This window comes from Pseudonaja textilis, chromosome Z (assembly GCF_049901715.1).
Source record: "Pseudonaja textilis isolate UNSWEBS1 chromosome Z, rPseTex1.2, whole genome shotgun sequence".
NCBI classification, from domain to species: domain Eukaryota; kingdom Metazoa; phylum Chordata; class Lepidosauria; order Squamata; family Elapidae; genus Pseudonaja; species Pseudonaja textilis.
In genome coordinates, this window is record NC_142008.1 from 122,917,812 (window position 1) to 122,934,683 (window position 16,872).

A 16,872-nucleotide genomic window follows, 5' to 3' on the forward strand; every position below is an offset into this window, starting at 1 on the left:
GGCTATTCTCGTGCGGAGTAAAGAAACGTAAACAGTTCTGTTTCTTAGGTGCCCGGCTAGCTCAGTCGGTAGAGCATGAGACTCTTAATCTCAGGGTCGTGGGTTCGAGCCCCACGTTGGGCGTACTGTACGTTTTTGCTTTGCTTTTTAAATAGTAACCGTTTCCTCTCTTTTTAAATAGCGGCCACCAACATCAAAGAAAGGTACTTTTAAATAGCAAAACACACTTTTAGCCAGGACAGAATAAACGGCCCTCGCTGCAATTATCCGGCTCCAGTGATGTTTTACAAGCAGGTGACTTCATCCTTCTGATGATGGAGTATTCAGAAATCCGGAAAGAGTTGCAAACAAAGTAACAACATAATTAAAAAAAAAATCTGGATTTAAGGATGGGGAGGTGGAAAAAAAAACTTAGCAGAGGATGGTTTCGATCCATCGACCTCTGGGTTATGGGCCCAGCACGCTTCCGCTGCGCCACTCTGCTGTACAGAAACTTGGTAATGTTAAAACACTTCAAAGGATGCTGCTTCTGCTTGCCAGCGTCATCTTTAAAAAGGGTTTTTCTATCTTTGAAACCCCTGACCTGAAAGGAAACAGCTTCGATTGCTGTCCTTACAAAGATGAAGTATTCAGAGAAAAATCAGGATGGTGGTGGGGGGCAGGTGGGGTACCACTACATCCCTTCCCCTTTTTGCATGCATTAGTGTATGCTAATTAGTGTACATTCAAAGTGACAATAAAGTTTATTCTGTTCTGTTCTGTTCTGTTCTGTTCTGTTCTGTTCTGTTCTACTCCACTCCACTCCACTCCACTTCTATTCTATTCTATTCTATTCTATTCTATTCTATTCTATTCTATTCTATTCTATTCATCCATGTGATTGACCCAAATTCATGACTTTTTTGGTGTGCCGGTCGTTAAGTGAATGGGGAAGTCGTAAAGCAAACAGCACAGTTGTAAGGCAAAACTGTTGTTTGCTTTGGGTCAGTTTTGCCAATCACCATTCCCTCTCCCCCTCTCCCGGCAAAATTGTCATAAGCTGCAGTAATGAGACTATGAGACATTGCAAATGGCTGCAAATACAGTCTGATTGCTAAGTGCCTCAGATGTGGTCATATGACTTTGGAACTGGGCTGTAAGTAGTTGGAGAAGGTCTGTCCTACCTTGCATCGGTCTCTAAGCACCCGGTCATAAGTTGAGGACTATATATTTCGTCTGGAGAAACTTTAAAGGGAGACATGATAGCTGTCATAAGCATCTGAAGGGCTATAATGTAAAACTGTGTGTGTGTGAATGAGTGTGTGCGTGTGTGTGTTTGCCTCAACTTAGCAACTTTTAAGACTTGTGGACTTCAGTTCCCAGAATTCCTCAGCCAGTCATGGAATTCTGGGAGTTGAAGTCCACAAGTTTTAAAGTTGCTAAGTTGGGAGACCATTGATGTATAGAAGATGGGACAGAGTTGTTCAACACTATTCCAAGAGACAGGACAAAAATAATGGTCCTAAAATCTGGCCTGTCTCTCTTCGTTATTCTGAAAAAACACCGTAATATATGTATCTTCTCATTAACAGAGCCAATTCCCATCATACAAGAGTCCACATCCTTTATATTAGCTGATAAATCCTCAGAAATACTTTTTAAGAGGGTACAGTTTTGCTCAATTGCAGTAAGAACACTTTTGGTATAATGAAACTTGGTTACAGCATCCCCATATTAGAAGGGGTCCTTTTAATATTTTAGTTCATAGTTGTTGATTATTTTTAGTTAAATTTTGCTTGTTATTGCTTGTTATCTTCTCAATGCTGTGCTTTTTTGGGAAGCCTCTATATCTCTCTTCCTTCTTTCTGCTTTTTGCAGATGTTGCCTTCAGTTACTTGTTCCAAAATACTTTGTCATTCTAATTTAAAGTTTTCTTCCCACACCTCCTGGCCCCTCCCCATAGAAAATAGGATTGGTTGCCCTTTCTTTTTCCTTTTTTCTCCTTTCTTCTTTTCTTTCCCCTTTCCTTTCCTTCTTTCCTTTCCTTTTTCCTTTCCTTCCTTCCTTCCTTCGTTCTCTTCTCTTCTCTTCTCTTCTCTTCTCTTCTCTTCTCTTCTCTTCTCTTCTCTTCTCTTCTCTTCTCTTCTCTTCTCTTCTCTTCTCTCCTCTCCTCTCTCTCCTCTTCTTTCTTACTTTCTTTCCTCCCCTTTCCTTTCCTTTCCTTCTTTCTTTTCTTTTTTTCCTTTCCTTTCCTTCTCTCCTTCCTTCTTTCTTTCTCTTCTCTTCCTTCCTTCCTTTCTTACAATCTCTCCCTTCCCCTTCCCTTCCATTTCCGTATTCAACACCCATTCCTTCCATTGAATATCCTCTGAATATCATTGTCTGTTCGCCATCTGCTGGTGGCCCAAAGAGTTGCATTATTTGGATAGCCAGAATATACCGTAGGTACATATAGTTGAAATATATGCTAGCTAGTCCTTGTTCAGTTGACTGACACACTCTCCACAAGTTACAAGTGAAATGTAACAGGGTATTTAAACTCTGATTAAGAGTGCTGATAGGGAGAAGACTAAGTGGGGGAACCTGAGGCCCAGAAAATCAAATTGTTTCTATAGGGACTCTTGAATTTAGAACAGTTCAACGGCAGTTCAGAAAGTGATTTCTGACATTTTTCACACTTACAACCATTGCAATATCCTCATGGTCAGGTAATTAAAATTCAGACACTTGGCAACTGACTCATATTTATGATGGATGCAGTATCCTGTGGTCATGTGAATAATTTTTGAGACCTTTGGACAAGCAAAGCCAGATTCATTTAACAACTATGTTACTAACTTAACAATGGTGGCGATTCACTTATTAACGGTGGAAAAGAAAGGTCATAAAATGGGGCAAAACTTAACACATGTCTCACTTAGCAGCAGAAATTTTGGGCTCAATTGTGGTCATATGTCAAGGACTATCTATTTCACTGACGACATCTCAAGGATGTTATGGCAAGGATGTTGACCTAACAGGAAGGGATAAATGATATTATGGTCAGATAGATCGATTAATCTCAAATTTTCTAATGCCACCCATAATTTCCACTGTTTCTACATTTTCTTGCTTTTAAATAAGCAAGCATATATAAACCCTGGTTCAGTTTTGCTTATGAGGGCTCAGCAAAGTATTAAAAACTTTGCTGGGGATCCAGAATATAGTGTATTATTGCTTGTAAGCATGTAAATAAAATTTTGTTGTCTGTTTAAAGCCCAATTTTGGCCACAACACCATGCTTTCCAGTGGTGAGATTCAAATTTTTTTTTAGTACTGGTTCTATGGGCGTGCCTTGGTGAGGTAGGGGAAGGATACTGTAAAATTTCCAGTCAGAGGTGATATTTGCTGGTTCTCCGAACTTCTCAAAATTTCCACTACCAGTTCTCCAGAACTGGTTAGAACCTGCTGAACACCCTCTTCCCTAACTAATTTACCTAACAAAATCACAAAAAGGAAAGGGTTTCATCGGGATATACTTTTTTTCATCTAGGGAAAGAAATATTTCTTTATGTATCCTTAAACTTTCATGCCATTAGGAATTATCCATTAAAATAATTGCTCAACTCGTATGCATCTTCTAATTTAGTTGGAAGTCATGGAAAGAGTTTGGTAATAATTGTATTGTCAGCTTTGGTGGCAAAAAATAATCAATTTAAGGGCTAGGGCAACTGTTCAACAATCTACAAAGAATCACAATCAGAGGTGGCATTTAGCAGGTTCTGACCAGTTCTGGAAAATCAATAGCAGAAATTTTTAGTTATTCAGAGAACCAGCAAATACCACCTCTGACTGGCCCTGCCCCATCTATTCTCTGTCTCCAAGTCCCAACTGATTGGCTGGGTCTTCTTTTGTTGCCCTGCACAGGAGAACAGAGCTGGAAAGCAGGTTAGTGGGGTGGGAAGGGAATGGAAATTTTTCAGTATCCTACCCCTGCCATGCCCACCTAACCACGCCCACCAAGCCACACCCACCGAACTGGTAGTAAAATGTTTTGAATCCCACCACTGATCACAATCTATTCTTTCCAACGTTTATCTTGATAGCCACCAGTTCTTTTTTTATTACTATTGAAAACCCAAACAGAGCAACTTATTTAAATCATATTGTAAATGTCTTGCTGAAAAATTAATATAAACCTGTTGTGACTGGGAGGTTTGAGCCTGCTGTGTGTTTTGAGTCTGATGTGTCAGAAGACACAGGTTCGAGTGCTGAGGAGGGTTTGGCATTGGGATTTGAGCCTGCTTTAATGGGAGATGCAGACGTGAGCCAGGAGGATGGACTGTGCTTGGAATTAGGCAGCCCACATGGATGCTTTTCAGGAGGGTTTGGCAGAAGAAATTCAAGACGAGTTGGTGCATGTGGAGCTGGCTCTAACCCTGGATGCGCTGGTGGTGCAATGTTTGCGTATTGGCACCCGGCTTCAACAGCGCAAGACTAGACACCTAGCTCTGGAGCCGCCATCCCACTCACAGCCACAGCCTCCCGTACAACCAGCGCCCCTGGTATCCCACAGTGCCATGACTAGGACTGAGAAACCGATGGAGTTGGGTGTGCTCTGCCCTCGGTTGACGGCACAAGAATGCACACGGAGATTTCAGGGAGGCTTGTGCCTGTATTGTGGGGGGTCGGGACATTTTGCCAGTTCCTGTCCTGGTAAACAATGAGGGGCACGAAAGCCAGTGCCCGAATCTAATCCTGTACCGTCAGGGAAACAAGGTCGGTCTGGTCTCGGGGAAACTCTGAGCCAGACACGTATCAACCAACCACCTGAAGTAGCGGAGGTGAATTCTGGTCCCCCCCAACATTTGCTTTCTTGCAGTCCCGGTTGGAGGGGATTCCTGTGGTTGCGTTGGTGGACTCGGGGGCTACTACCAATTTCTTTTGCAACACATTATGAAATTCCCTTGGTTGCGGTGGAGCCTCCCATTAAGGTGGAAACCATTGATGGGAGGGAACTGTGGTCTGGGCCCATTCGTTTTGCTACTCAGCCGTTATGCCTGGTCATTGGGGACCATGAGGAGGCAATTAGTTTTTATATCACCTCAGACCTCCATCTCCCCTTGGTTCTCGGAATGGCTTGGCTACGGTTGCACGATCCTCAGGTGGCATGGGCACAGAATGCCATTTTGTTCCTGAGTCTCCAGTGTGTGGACCACCTAAAACACATCTGTGCTGGTCAAGACATCACTGCCCCTGCCGTCTCTGTACCTCCTGAACTGTCTGACTTCTCAGATGTTTTTAGCGAGAAGGAGGCGGATCGATTACCCCCGCATCGACCTTATGACTGTCCTGTGGACCTCCTGCCCAATGCTCCGCTACCCAAAGGTCATTTGTATTCAATGTCTGAGCCCGAATGGGCCGCTCTTCAAGATTTTCTGGACAAGAACTTGGCCCAGGGTTTTATCAGACCATCGTCGTCTCCTCTTTCTGCTCCTGTCCTTTTTGTGAAAAAGAAGATGGGGGATTTGTGCTTGTGTTGTGACTACTGCAGGCTAAATGCCATTATGGTGAAAAATAGTTATCCTTTGCCACTCATTCCAGAGCTGATGGAGTGATTACGAGAGGCCACTATTTTCACCAAGCTCGATCTTCGAGGGGCTTATAACCTGGTGCGGATGCACAAAGGAGGTGAGTGGAAGACAGCATTTGGTACTAGATACGGCCACTTCAAATATACTGTGATGCCTTTTGGGTTGACCAACGCCCCTGCGGTCTTCCAGCATTTCATGAACCATATTTTTAGGGACATGCATGACCGGTTTGTGGTGGTGTACCTGGATGACATTTTGATCTATTCTAAGTCCAGGGAAAGCAACTTTTGCCAAGTTCACCAGGTACTACAACGTCTTCGGGAACATAGACTATATGCGAAACTGGAGAAATGCCTCTTTTTCCAGATTTCCATAGAGTTCTTGGGACATATCATCTCTCCCGAAGGCATTGCCATGGACCCGTGCAAGGTGGATGCTCTGTGTAGTTGGGACCACCACCACCCCCGTCGAGTGAAAGACGTACAATGTCTCTTGGGGTTCGCTAATTATTACAGGTCCTTCATCCCGGGTTTTGCCAAACTGACGGATCCCATCACCCAGCTCCTTCGCAAGAAGGTTCCATTCCAGTGGGGGCCCCCACAGCAACAGGCCTTTGCAGCCATCAAGAAAGCCTTCATTGCAGAACCAATCTTGAGGCATCCTGACCCCCATCTTCCATTTGTAGTGGAGACGGATGCATCCAACATGGCCATTGGGGCGGTGTTGTTACAAGCCCCAGCGGATGGTGCACCTCTTTTTCCATGCACATATTATTCCCGGAAACTTACTACTTCCGAGCGTAATTATACAATCTGGGAGAAAGAGTTGCTGGCCATTAAGGCTATGTTTGAGATCTGGCGACATCACCTTAAGGGGGCTCAGCACAAGGTGGAAGTTTGGACGGATCATCGTAATCTGGAGCACTTGACCACTGCTCGGAAATTGAACCAACGACAGATCTGATGGTTGCTGTTCTTTGCTAGGTTCAATTTTTCAGTCACGTAGATCCCTAGTGGTCAAAATAAAAAAGCAGATGCCCTGTCATGCAAACCGGAATATTGGTGTCCTGAAGAACCTCTTCCTCCATGTACAGTGCTACCACCGGAATCTTTGGCCATTATCCAGGAACCGGTGGATTTGAGGGCTCGGGTATGAGAGGCGCAGTGCTTAGACGATTGGTCGCAGCAGATAATGGGAGAAATTGGACCTGACTCCCCATGGACTCTGGGGGAGGGTTTACTACAACATCGGGGCCGATTGTATGTGCCCACCAGGACACTTAGAGCCCTCATCATGACCCAATGTCATGACAACCCAGCTGCGGGTCATTTTGGGTTCTTCAAAACCCTTCATCCGGTCACAAGGACTTTTTGGTGGCCTCGAGTCCGGCATGATATCTTCGCTTATGTTGTCTCTTGTGTACCATGTTGGCAAGCAAAAGCTGCGTCGGGTGCGCCTCCTGGCCTTCTTCAACCACTACCGACTCCGAACCGACCCTGGGGGGCAATTTCCATTGACTTTTTAACATACTTGCCCTCTTCATCGGGTTATACAACAGTACTTGTGGTGGTTGACATGCTCACCAAGATGGCACATTTCATCCCATGTAGAAGGTTACCATCGGCTCGTGTTACTGCTCAGCCTTTTCTGCAACATGTATTCCGTTTGCATGTCTTACCAGACAGAGTTGTTTCAGATCGCGGTGTCCAGTTCACCACTCAATTCTGGAAGAGCCTAATGAATGCATTACGGGTGCAAGTATGTTTAGCGTCAGTGCATCATCCGGAAATCGATGGCAGGACTGAGAAAGTAATTGGCATCCTAACCCAATACCTCAGATGTTTTGTTAATCAACGACAAAATGACTGGGTGACATATCTTCCTTTGGCGGAGTTCGCTTTTAAAAATTCTCAGCACACCTCCACCCACATGATGCCTTTTTATGCAAATGTGGGTTACCACCCGAGGTTTTTCCCCTTGTTGATCTTGGATTCCCCAGTTCTAGAGATGTGAGAATTTTTATCGGAACTGCATTCAGTGCACCAATTGGTCTCACAACAGTTGGAACGGGCTAAGGCGGACTATAAAAGGTTTGCGGATCATTTGCATCGGGCGACACCTCCGCTGGCTGTGGGAGACAAGGTGTGGTTATCCATGAAGCACCTACGGGTCGATCGTCCGATTAAGAAGTTGGACCATCGCTTCATTGGTCCCTTCCCTATCGAGGTGCTCATCAATCCTGTTACTTATCGGCTCACCGTACTGCGCTCCATGTGCATTCATCCTGTCTTCCAGCATTCCCTTTTGGTACCTGACACCCCATCATGTACTCTCCGTTCTCCTGACGATATGGGTTCTCCATCTAGGCCCAGCGATGATCCTGTTGTTGATGCCACGGTGGTTGGCATTCATGATTCATGATGGCTGAAAGGACAATTTCAGTACTTCGTCGGGAGGCTGGAGAATGAAACAGAGATTCATTCCCGGGAGGATGAGTCCAAGGTGCATGCCCCAGACCTTATTTTATTTATTTATTTTATTTTATTTGTCAATTGTTTACAAGATAATAAGTATAAGTGTATACATAGTTATGAATACATGAAATGGGTACATATAAGAAAAATAAAAGAAAAATAAAAGAAACAATAGGACAGGGACGGTAGGCACGTTGGTGCGCTTATGCACGCCCCCTACAGACCTCTTAGGAAAGGGGTGAGGTCAATAGTAGACAGTCTAAGGTTAAAGTTTTTGGGGTTTGGGGAAGAAACTACAGAGTCGGGTAGAGTATTCCAGACATTGATCACTCTGTTGCTGAAGTCGTATTTCCTGCAATCAAGCTTGGTGCGGTTAACCTTGAGTTTGTATCTGTTGTATGCTCTTGTGTTGTTATGGTTGACGCTGAAGTATTCATTGACAGGTAGGACATTGCAATGTATGATTTTATATACCATGCTTAAATCAGACCGAAGACGGCGTAATTCAAGGTTTTCTAGTTCTAGAATTTCAAGTCTGGTGGCATAAGGTATTCTACAACGAGTAGAGGAGTGGAGAACTCTTCTTGTGAAATATTTCTGGACTTTCTCAATTGTGCTAATATCAGATACGTAATGTGGGTTCCAGACTGATGAGCTGTATTCGAGTATTGGTCTAGCAAATGTTTTGTATGCTCTAGTTAGTAGTGTGATATTACCAGAGAAAAAGCTACGTAAGATTAGGTTAACAACTCTTAATGCCTTTTTGGCTATGTAGTTGCAGTGGGCACTTAGATCATTAGAGGTGAGTATTCCAAGGTCCTTTACAGAGCTTGGATCATCAACAAGATCTTGACTATTCAGCTTGTATTTTATTTTCAGATTTTTTTTGCCAATATGTAAGACAGAGCATTTATTTGTTGAGATTTGAAGTTGCCATTTGTTTGACCATTCTGATACACAGTCAAGATCTTTTTGAAGGGTAGCAGTATTGTCTGTGGTATTGAACAGCTTTACATCATCAGCTAAAAGAATGCAGTTGCTCTTAATATGACCACAGAGGTCATTTATGTAGAGTATGAAGAGAGTTGGTCCTAGAACACTGCCTTGGGGGATACCACTATTAACAGGTACAGAATTTGATAGGACACTCCCAATTTTGACCATTTGTTATCTGTTTGACAGGAATGCTTCTATCCAGTTATGCAGTTGTCCAGAGATACCATAGGATTTTATTTTTAGTAGTAGTTTGTCATGTACCACTGAATCAAAGGCTTTACAGAAGTCTATGTAGATTGCATCTATTGTTTTGCCCTGATCAAGTTGTGCAGTCCATATGTTTTTGCAGTGTAAGAGTTGCAGTTTTTTTCTGAAACCAAATTGTTTATTGGAGAGTAGGTTGTTTGTCTCTAAGTGGAGGATGATGGATTGGTTAATAATTGATTCCATGACTTTACAGGTGACGCAGCATAAGGAGATTGGTCTGTAATTTTCAACTAGGCAAGGGTCTCCCTTTTTGAAGATGGGGATGACTGTGGCTTGTGACCATAGGTTAGGCAAGGAACTGGTCCTGAAAGATTTTTCAAAGATTATGCTTAGAAGTTTGGCTATGGCAGTGGATAGCTGTTTTAAGAAATAGGCACATATTCCATCCGGTCCAATAGATAGAGATGGTTTTAGATTGCGAAGTGCTTTTTCAACATTGTCTTCTGTAAAATCGATAAGTATTAGATCATTGTAGTTATCTGTGATTCGGCTAGGAAATACTGGGCATGATCCATTGCTGTTTACAAATACTGAGCCAAAAAATGTGTTAAAGATGTTGGCTTTAATGGTGTCGTCGTTGCGGTCTTTACCATTAGGTCCTATCAGGGGTGGGATGGACCTTGAATCTTTTAGTTTGTTGTTTACAAAATTGTAAAAAGCACTGGTGGAATTGGTGCTTAGAAGGTTTTCCTCTTGTTTAATGTGATAATTGGTGCATTTGGTCTTTATCTGGTGGAATAAATCTTTGTATCGGCTTTTGAAATTGGCAACGTGACCAGATTTGTTTTTCCGCCAGAGTGATCTCTTTTTGGATTGAAGTTTCCTTATTGTTATGGGCAATCTGTTTTTTTGTTTTGTTTTGGGAGTTGTTGTTGGTACATATAGTTTGATGACTCTTTTGACCTTATCCGGCTATATCATGCACAATTTCCATCGAAACCACATCTGGATCATCAGACTCAGGGGAAGGGCCCTGCGGTGAGGGATAGTGTTGTGACTGGGAGGTTTGAGGTGCGCTTTGAGTCTGATTTGTCAGAAGACACGTCGAGTGATGAGGAGGGTTTGGCATTGGGATTTGAGCCTGCTTTAATGGGAGATGCAGACGTGAGCCAGGAGGATGAGGAAGTGTCAGAATCACCTTCCTCTCCAGAACCTTCCTCGTCAATTATGCCTCAGGTGCCAGCAGATGATCGACAGAACGTGCCAGAGTCCTTGGGGGATGATCAAGCCGATGAATGTTGGATTGATGTAAGGACTAGACGTAGGCTGAGACGTCAAGCACAAATTGAAAGGAAACGTCAAATCAGGGACTGAATAGAGAGACTGACACGCCCCTTTAAGGAATATAAGGAGGCGTGTTAGCTTGGAATCCCCGTTCGGGTCAAACTTTGTTATTTACTTTCACAGTTCGGAAAAAGTTTTCTGTTTGCAGTTCGGCTCTGATTTATAGTGTGGCTCATTATCTGGATTTACAGACAGCTTCTGGGAAAGCTGCCAACGATGACTACAGCCAGAGGAAAGTTAACTCTGTTGTTTCTGATATTGTCTGTTTGTGTTTTTTCCTTTGGACATTTGGACTCTCACCTTGTGGCTACAGGTGAGACAGAACATAAACCCTACCCTCAAAAAAACCCCATCAATGATTAAGGTGAAAGACAAATTCAGTTGAGTTTGTTTATACTTTATTACCTATAGAGTTAGTGTATTTCCTAATAGTTTACTCTGGGGTGTACTAATCAAATTTGGACACAAATATTCCACGTAACTTTTTGAAATGTTTGTGCAGCTTCATTCTATTACTAATTCATTCCTGTATATGAAAAAGGCTGCACGTATACATCCAATTAGTATTTGCTTGTTCAAAATTCAATCTTGTTCTTTTTTATTTTTATTATGAAAGGACATGGTTTGACATGAATCAATCTAACCTTTGCTCTTTACATCTGTTAAAGAAGTTGCATGTACTATTTTGCTAAGGATCAGAGTCATTTGTTAGGAATTCATTCCGTAAGAGAATTGTATCCTTTTCTATCTGGTTTCTCATCTCTGCAATTAGCTTCAGAGCTAGACACATCCTTGGATACAGTTCCCAAGAACATCCTGCTCCATAGATAAGTAGGGTGGCTGCCTAGGAACATGAACACACAAGGACAAGGGATTCTGTGTAAAATAATGAAGTATGGACAGAGCATAGATAAAGAACGCTCCATGGATAAGGAAGGGAAGGGCATGGGCAAGACATTGCCACATTAATAACAAACCTTGTCTCTGTTTGATTTGTTTCTATCAGCTTAAAATGTATATAATACACTAAGCCACTCTCTCAGGGTGTGGCTATTCCTTACATGCATTTTTTGTCTGTATGTTTTGGACATAGTATTCACCCAGACTTTTTTGCTTTGGCCAAAGAATAAAAAAGCTGCTATTTTTGCAAACCTCATCATGAGTCTCAATCTTTGGCATCTCAGTGGCTCAGGGAAACTTCTGTGACCTTACAATTTCTTATGTACTAAATGCTCTCTAGTGTTGAGCTCAGGCCTCAGTATAATTATGTAGATTTTGGGGGTGAAGATACATCCCAGTAAGCCACCACTGGAAGACAGGATAGAGAAGATCTCCACGGCCACCATGTACTTCCCGTTGGTGCTCAGATAGGTGGGGACAAAGGTCAGCCAAACGCTGCAGAAAACCAACATGCTGAAAGTGATGAACTTGGCTTCATTGAAACTTTCTGGCAGCTTCCTGGCTAGGAAGGCCACAATGAAGCTGAGAAGGGCCAAGAAGCCCATGTAGCCCAAGACACAGTAAAACATGGTGATGGAGCCTTCATGACATTCAACTATGATTTCTCCCAAGAGTGTCTCCATGTCCAAATCTGGAAACGGGGGAGATGTATTCAGCCAAACAACACAAATAGTTACTTGAATGAAGGAGCAGAACCAGATAATAGAATAGGCCAACTTTTGCCCCACCCATTTGTGGAATAGGCTTCCTGGCTTTGATGCTAGGAATGCTACGACAACTGTAATGGTTTTGGCCAATATAGAAGAGATTGCAATAGAGAAGATGATGCCAAATGTTGTTTGTCGAAGGAGGCAGGTCACCTTATTGGGGTGTCCAATGAACTGAAGTGAGCAGAGGAAACAAAGGAAGAGGGAGACAAGTAGAAGGTAAGTGAGGTTGCGATTGTTGGCTTTGACAATGGGAGTATCCCGTTGCTTAATGAAGATTATAAATACCAAAGCTGTAACTATAGAAAAAAGAAGAGACAGAGACATGAGAGTAATGCCCAGTGGCTCTTCAAAGGAGAGGTAATTCAGCATCTTTGGAATGCACTCATCGTGAGCTTCATTTGGAAATTGATCCTCTGGACAACGGTCACAATTCTCCATATCTGAAAAAAAGAGTTTTTGAACAGAATGACACTTTTCCCAAGTTCAGATAACAGATAATCAGAGTTGGAAGGGACCTTGTAGGTCATCTAGTCCAAACCCCTGCTCAAGCAGAGATCCTACACCATTTCTGTCAAATGTTTTTAACTGGGCTGCAGAAATAAACATTCAGACAAAGTTTCATTGGGATGCTATGAATCTTACCGATTTGTCTGGATATCATCTTTTCTGTACAATGAGCACAAGCATAGCAGCAAAATTTCTGCCCTTCAATCTTGTTCTTTATTTTTCCAAGAGGACATGGGTCATTACATAATGAGAGAGGTGGTAGCTATATCCAAATAAAGAAAGTAGTCAGTATTAACCTTTAAAAAAAAATCCTTTTTAGATATTTTGTCAGAGGGCTCATAAAATATTTAGAGACTTCTCACATCCTGGACATAAATTGTTTCAACTTCTCCCTTCAAGATGTCATTATAGGGAATTACATGCCAAAGCAACTAGACCAATGGTGGTATTCAGCAGGTTCTGACCAGTTCTAGAGAACCGATAGCAGAAATTTTGAGTAGTTCAGAGAACTGGCAAATACCACCTCTGACTGGCCCTGCCCCCATCTATTCTCTGCCTCCTGAGTCCCAGCTGATTGGCTGGGTCTTCTTTTGTTGCCCTGCATAGGAGAATGGAGCTGGAAAGCAGGTTAGTGGGTGGGGAGGGAATGGGGATTTTGCAGTAACCTTCCCCCGGTGTGGGGAGCAAATGGAGATTTTATGGTATCCTTTCCCTGGAGTGAGATGGAAAGGGAGATTTTGCAGTATCCTTGCCCTGTCATGCCCAACAAGCTACGCTCACCAAGCCATGCCACACCCACCAAGCCATGCTCACAGAACTGGTAGTAAATTTTTTTGAATCTTACCACTGAACTAGATGCAAAGACAGTTCCCCCCCACCCATACCATCACTCTGTTAAACACCTAGCTACAATAGTATTGTCTTATGCCTAAGGTTATTTATCCATATAGTAGGGCTGTATTGCTATTATCCTTCTCATTTTCTCATCCTTCTCCTGTTTCTCAACTTCTAATCTTTCCTACTACCTTCTCCGATTGGTATCTTATAATTTATAAATTGTTCCTTGCATCGTATGATTTGTGATCTATCGCTCTATTGTTTGTATATACATGGAGAGCTTATACACCGGAGACAAATTCCTTGTGTGTCCAAACACCCTCGGCCAATAAAGAATTCTATTCTCAGGATTGAAGGTTTAGATACAAATACTTCCTTCAGATCTGCAGCCTACATCTGCACATGACACTGTTCTCAAATTCAGCAGGAGGAAAATACATCTTTTTGCACAGGTTTGGAAATTATTATTAGAATATTTATCATTAAGCATTTCAATAATACATCTGCTTTTGCACACTTTTGTCGTGGATGGAGTGAAATGGTTTTGGGGCCTATGAGATAGTTGCTATCTACGGGCAATTGGAAAGGCTAGATAGTGAAAAGCAGTATATATGAAATTGATTCTTTTAGCCCATGTTATTGTTATGGTACCTGAGTGAATTCATGATGCCACTGGATTTTGTCTTGATGAATGAGGAAGAATTTTCCTGGAGGTGCTTGTGGATCTATTTCTCCAACTGGGATGTTGATATAAGAGCTATTTGGGAAAGTGATCAGGTTTACAATGTCAAATCCAGCTTTTAATGTTCCGTCTTCATTTAATTTAATTTCATCTCCAACATTGTTATTGAAGGAAATTCTCTGCAGAAATGGGTGGAGCTTGCAGATGAAACAGCATAATTATTAAAGGGAAACCAATATGCTTCCTAATGGCCTCACACAGACTTCTTTTTAAAATTTGGAGCCTTTCCTTACTAGAATTTAAAAAGTATGGAGGACTGCAGCCACACTGGACCATATTCCACATTCAATATTAAAATATTAACCCTAACCCTAAAAGAGTGTCAGGCTTAAAGAGAAACAGAGACACTTCCTAATAGTCACAAACAATACCTGTTTTTAAAATTTGGGGTCCCTCCCCCAGGAATAAAAAATATGAAGGACTGTAGCAGTTTAGTATAAATAAGAGGGTATGAAAGTATTATGTATTGTAAGTTTTGATAGGACACATAAATGTATATATAATGTCATAGCACTGTTTAATAACCATTAGTATTAGGTATAAATTGAAAAAAACTCAATAAAGCATTATAAAAAAAGTGTAATTTTGGAACCATAATCCATGCTAAATACTAAAATCTCTTCTAGTGCTTGGTAATTTTCTTCAGTGATATTTAGATGTTTAGAATAACTGCCCTATCTAATGATGTGTTGATTCATTAATATAATAGAATTGGAAGGGAACCTGGAGGTTTTCTAGTACAACAGATTGGTTGTCCAATTTGTTCTTTAAAAAGTCCCGAACTTCTGGAAACAAGTCATTCCATTGATTAATTGTTCTAACTGCCAGAAAATTTCTCCTTTAGTTATAGGTTGGTTGTGTCTTTGGTTAGTTTCCATCCCATTGCTTCTTGTCCTGCCCTCAGCTCCTGTCATTCTTTGCGTAGCCCACTTCTATCATGTCACCCTTGTCCTTCTTTTAATTAGACTAGATGTACTCAATTCCTGCAACTTTAATTTTGAATTTTTTAGCTTTCAGTCCATTAATCATTTCTGTTGTTCTTTCTTTCTTTCTTTCTTTCTTTCTTTCTTTCTTTCTTTCTTTCTTTCTTTCTTTCTTTCTTTCTTTCTTTCTTTCTTTCTTTCTTTCTTTCTTTCTTCCTTCCTTCCTTCCTTCCTTCCTTCCTTCCTTCCTTCCTTCCTTCCTTCCTTGCCTGCCACTGTGTGTAAGCATGAAGAATCTTAAAAAAAAACATTGATAAAGAGAAATCTTACCTGCCAGGCTTCTATTGTCTTTGCTTTCACCTGATCCCTATCCTTTTGTATGTTCTGATGTGTCCTAATTGTGTGAGCAACATGTAAGGCTTGAGCCAAAGCATAGACGGCATTGTAGATGCTATAACTATGGCTAAGTATGCTAGTTTCAAAAAAGGATGCAAGAAGGTCATCCAGTCGTTCCTCTCCAGTACACTGCTCATCTTCAGAAACAGCATTATTTGATACTGAGCAGCCAAAGGCTTGCTTCCAGACCTCTCTAATAAAGCCATCCTGATTTGCCCCATAAGGAGTGACAGCCTGTATGTATTGTTGGAAACCTGGAAGTTCCTTTTTGCTAATTGAGAAGGAAATGGCCCCATGGAACATTTGCATATCGACAGCTCTTTGTAAAGAATGTAACGTGAAATCGTTTTGGGCCATCGTGATCCACACTTTCCGTGTGGAAATTTCCTGTGAAAAATCAGAAGTTGTCACAGGAAAAAGTTTGGTCACCAGCAGAGTAGAGGCCAGCCACATAAAGACTATATTTTCTCCATGTATAATAACTGCATTTGCTGTTTTCTCTGTGAACACGACAACATGACTCACTGTTCGTTCAACCATTTCAAGGAGTTCGTAAAAATGGAAGTTTCTGTCAACGCTTTCGGTGAATTCGGAGCAGATTTTGTTTTGTGAGAGCATGGGCTCCAGAGTTTGGATGAAGTGCTCTCCATGTTTGTCATCTGCAATGATAAATCCGACCCATTTCCATCCAAAGTACAGGAGGAGCTGGACTAAACCCTCATACTGGACAGCTTCATCGGGGGCCATGCGATAAAAGGGAGGAAAACGTGATTCATCAGTCCCTACCAACTGAAATGAGCCATAGGAAATCTAAAGGAAAGAAAGGAAGAATGAGAGAAAAGGAGAATGACAGAGAAAGATACATTCCATTTTTTATTGATTTAAACCATTTTATTTTAAAAAATATGGATGCTTAATATTTTCATTTTGTTTAAAGACCTCCCAAAAAGGGAGATATCCTTTTTAAATCTTATATGTCTGTCTGTCTGTCTGTCTGTCTGTCTGTCTGTCTGTCTCTCTCTCTCTCTCTCTCTCTCTATCTATCTATCTCTAGGTATAGATAGAGATAGATAGATACAGATATATATAGGTATAGCTATATAATCATAATGAATATCATCATCAACATCTCAAGTCTTTTTCTTAAAGGTAATCTACGTACAGGTAGTTCTTGATTTACAGCAGTTGATTTAGTGACTGTTCAAAGTTATAACAGCATTGAAA

General features: G+C 41.7%; 1 protein-coding gene and 2 non-coding genes across 3 annotated transcripts; 1 reads left to right on the forward strand and 2 right to left on the reverse strand.

Moving 5' to 3' along the window:
- Positions 1-50: 50 nt before the first annotated feature.
- TRNAK-CUU (transfer RNA lysine (anticodon CUU)) lies at positions 51-123 on the forward strand. The gene has a single exon. It is a non-coding gene; the product is annotated as a tRNA-Lys (tRNA).
- Positions 124-412: 289 nt separating this feature from the next.
- TRNAM-CAU (transfer RNA methionine (anticodon CAU)) lies at positions 413-484 on the reverse strand. Its single transcript has one exon. It is a non-coding gene; the product is annotated as a tRNA-Met (tRNA).
- Positions 485-11,051: 10,567 nt separating this feature from the next.
- LOC113449444 (vomeronasal type-2 receptor 26-like) lies at positions 11,052-16,452 on the reverse strand. The gene is made up of 4 exons (XM_026720550.2): positions 15,583-16,452; positions 14,239-14,466; positions 12,886-13,012; positions 11,052-12,683 (listed from the first exon to the last, which is right to left on the reverse strand). The coding sequence occupies exons 1-4, from the start codon at positions 16,393-16,395 to the stop codon at positions 11,782-11,784; spliced, it is 2,070 nt and encodes a 689-aa protein (XP_026576335.2). The 5' UTR covers positions 16,396-16,452; the 3' UTR covers positions 11,052-11,781.
- Between the last annotated feature and the right edge of the window lie 420 nt (positions 16,453-16,872).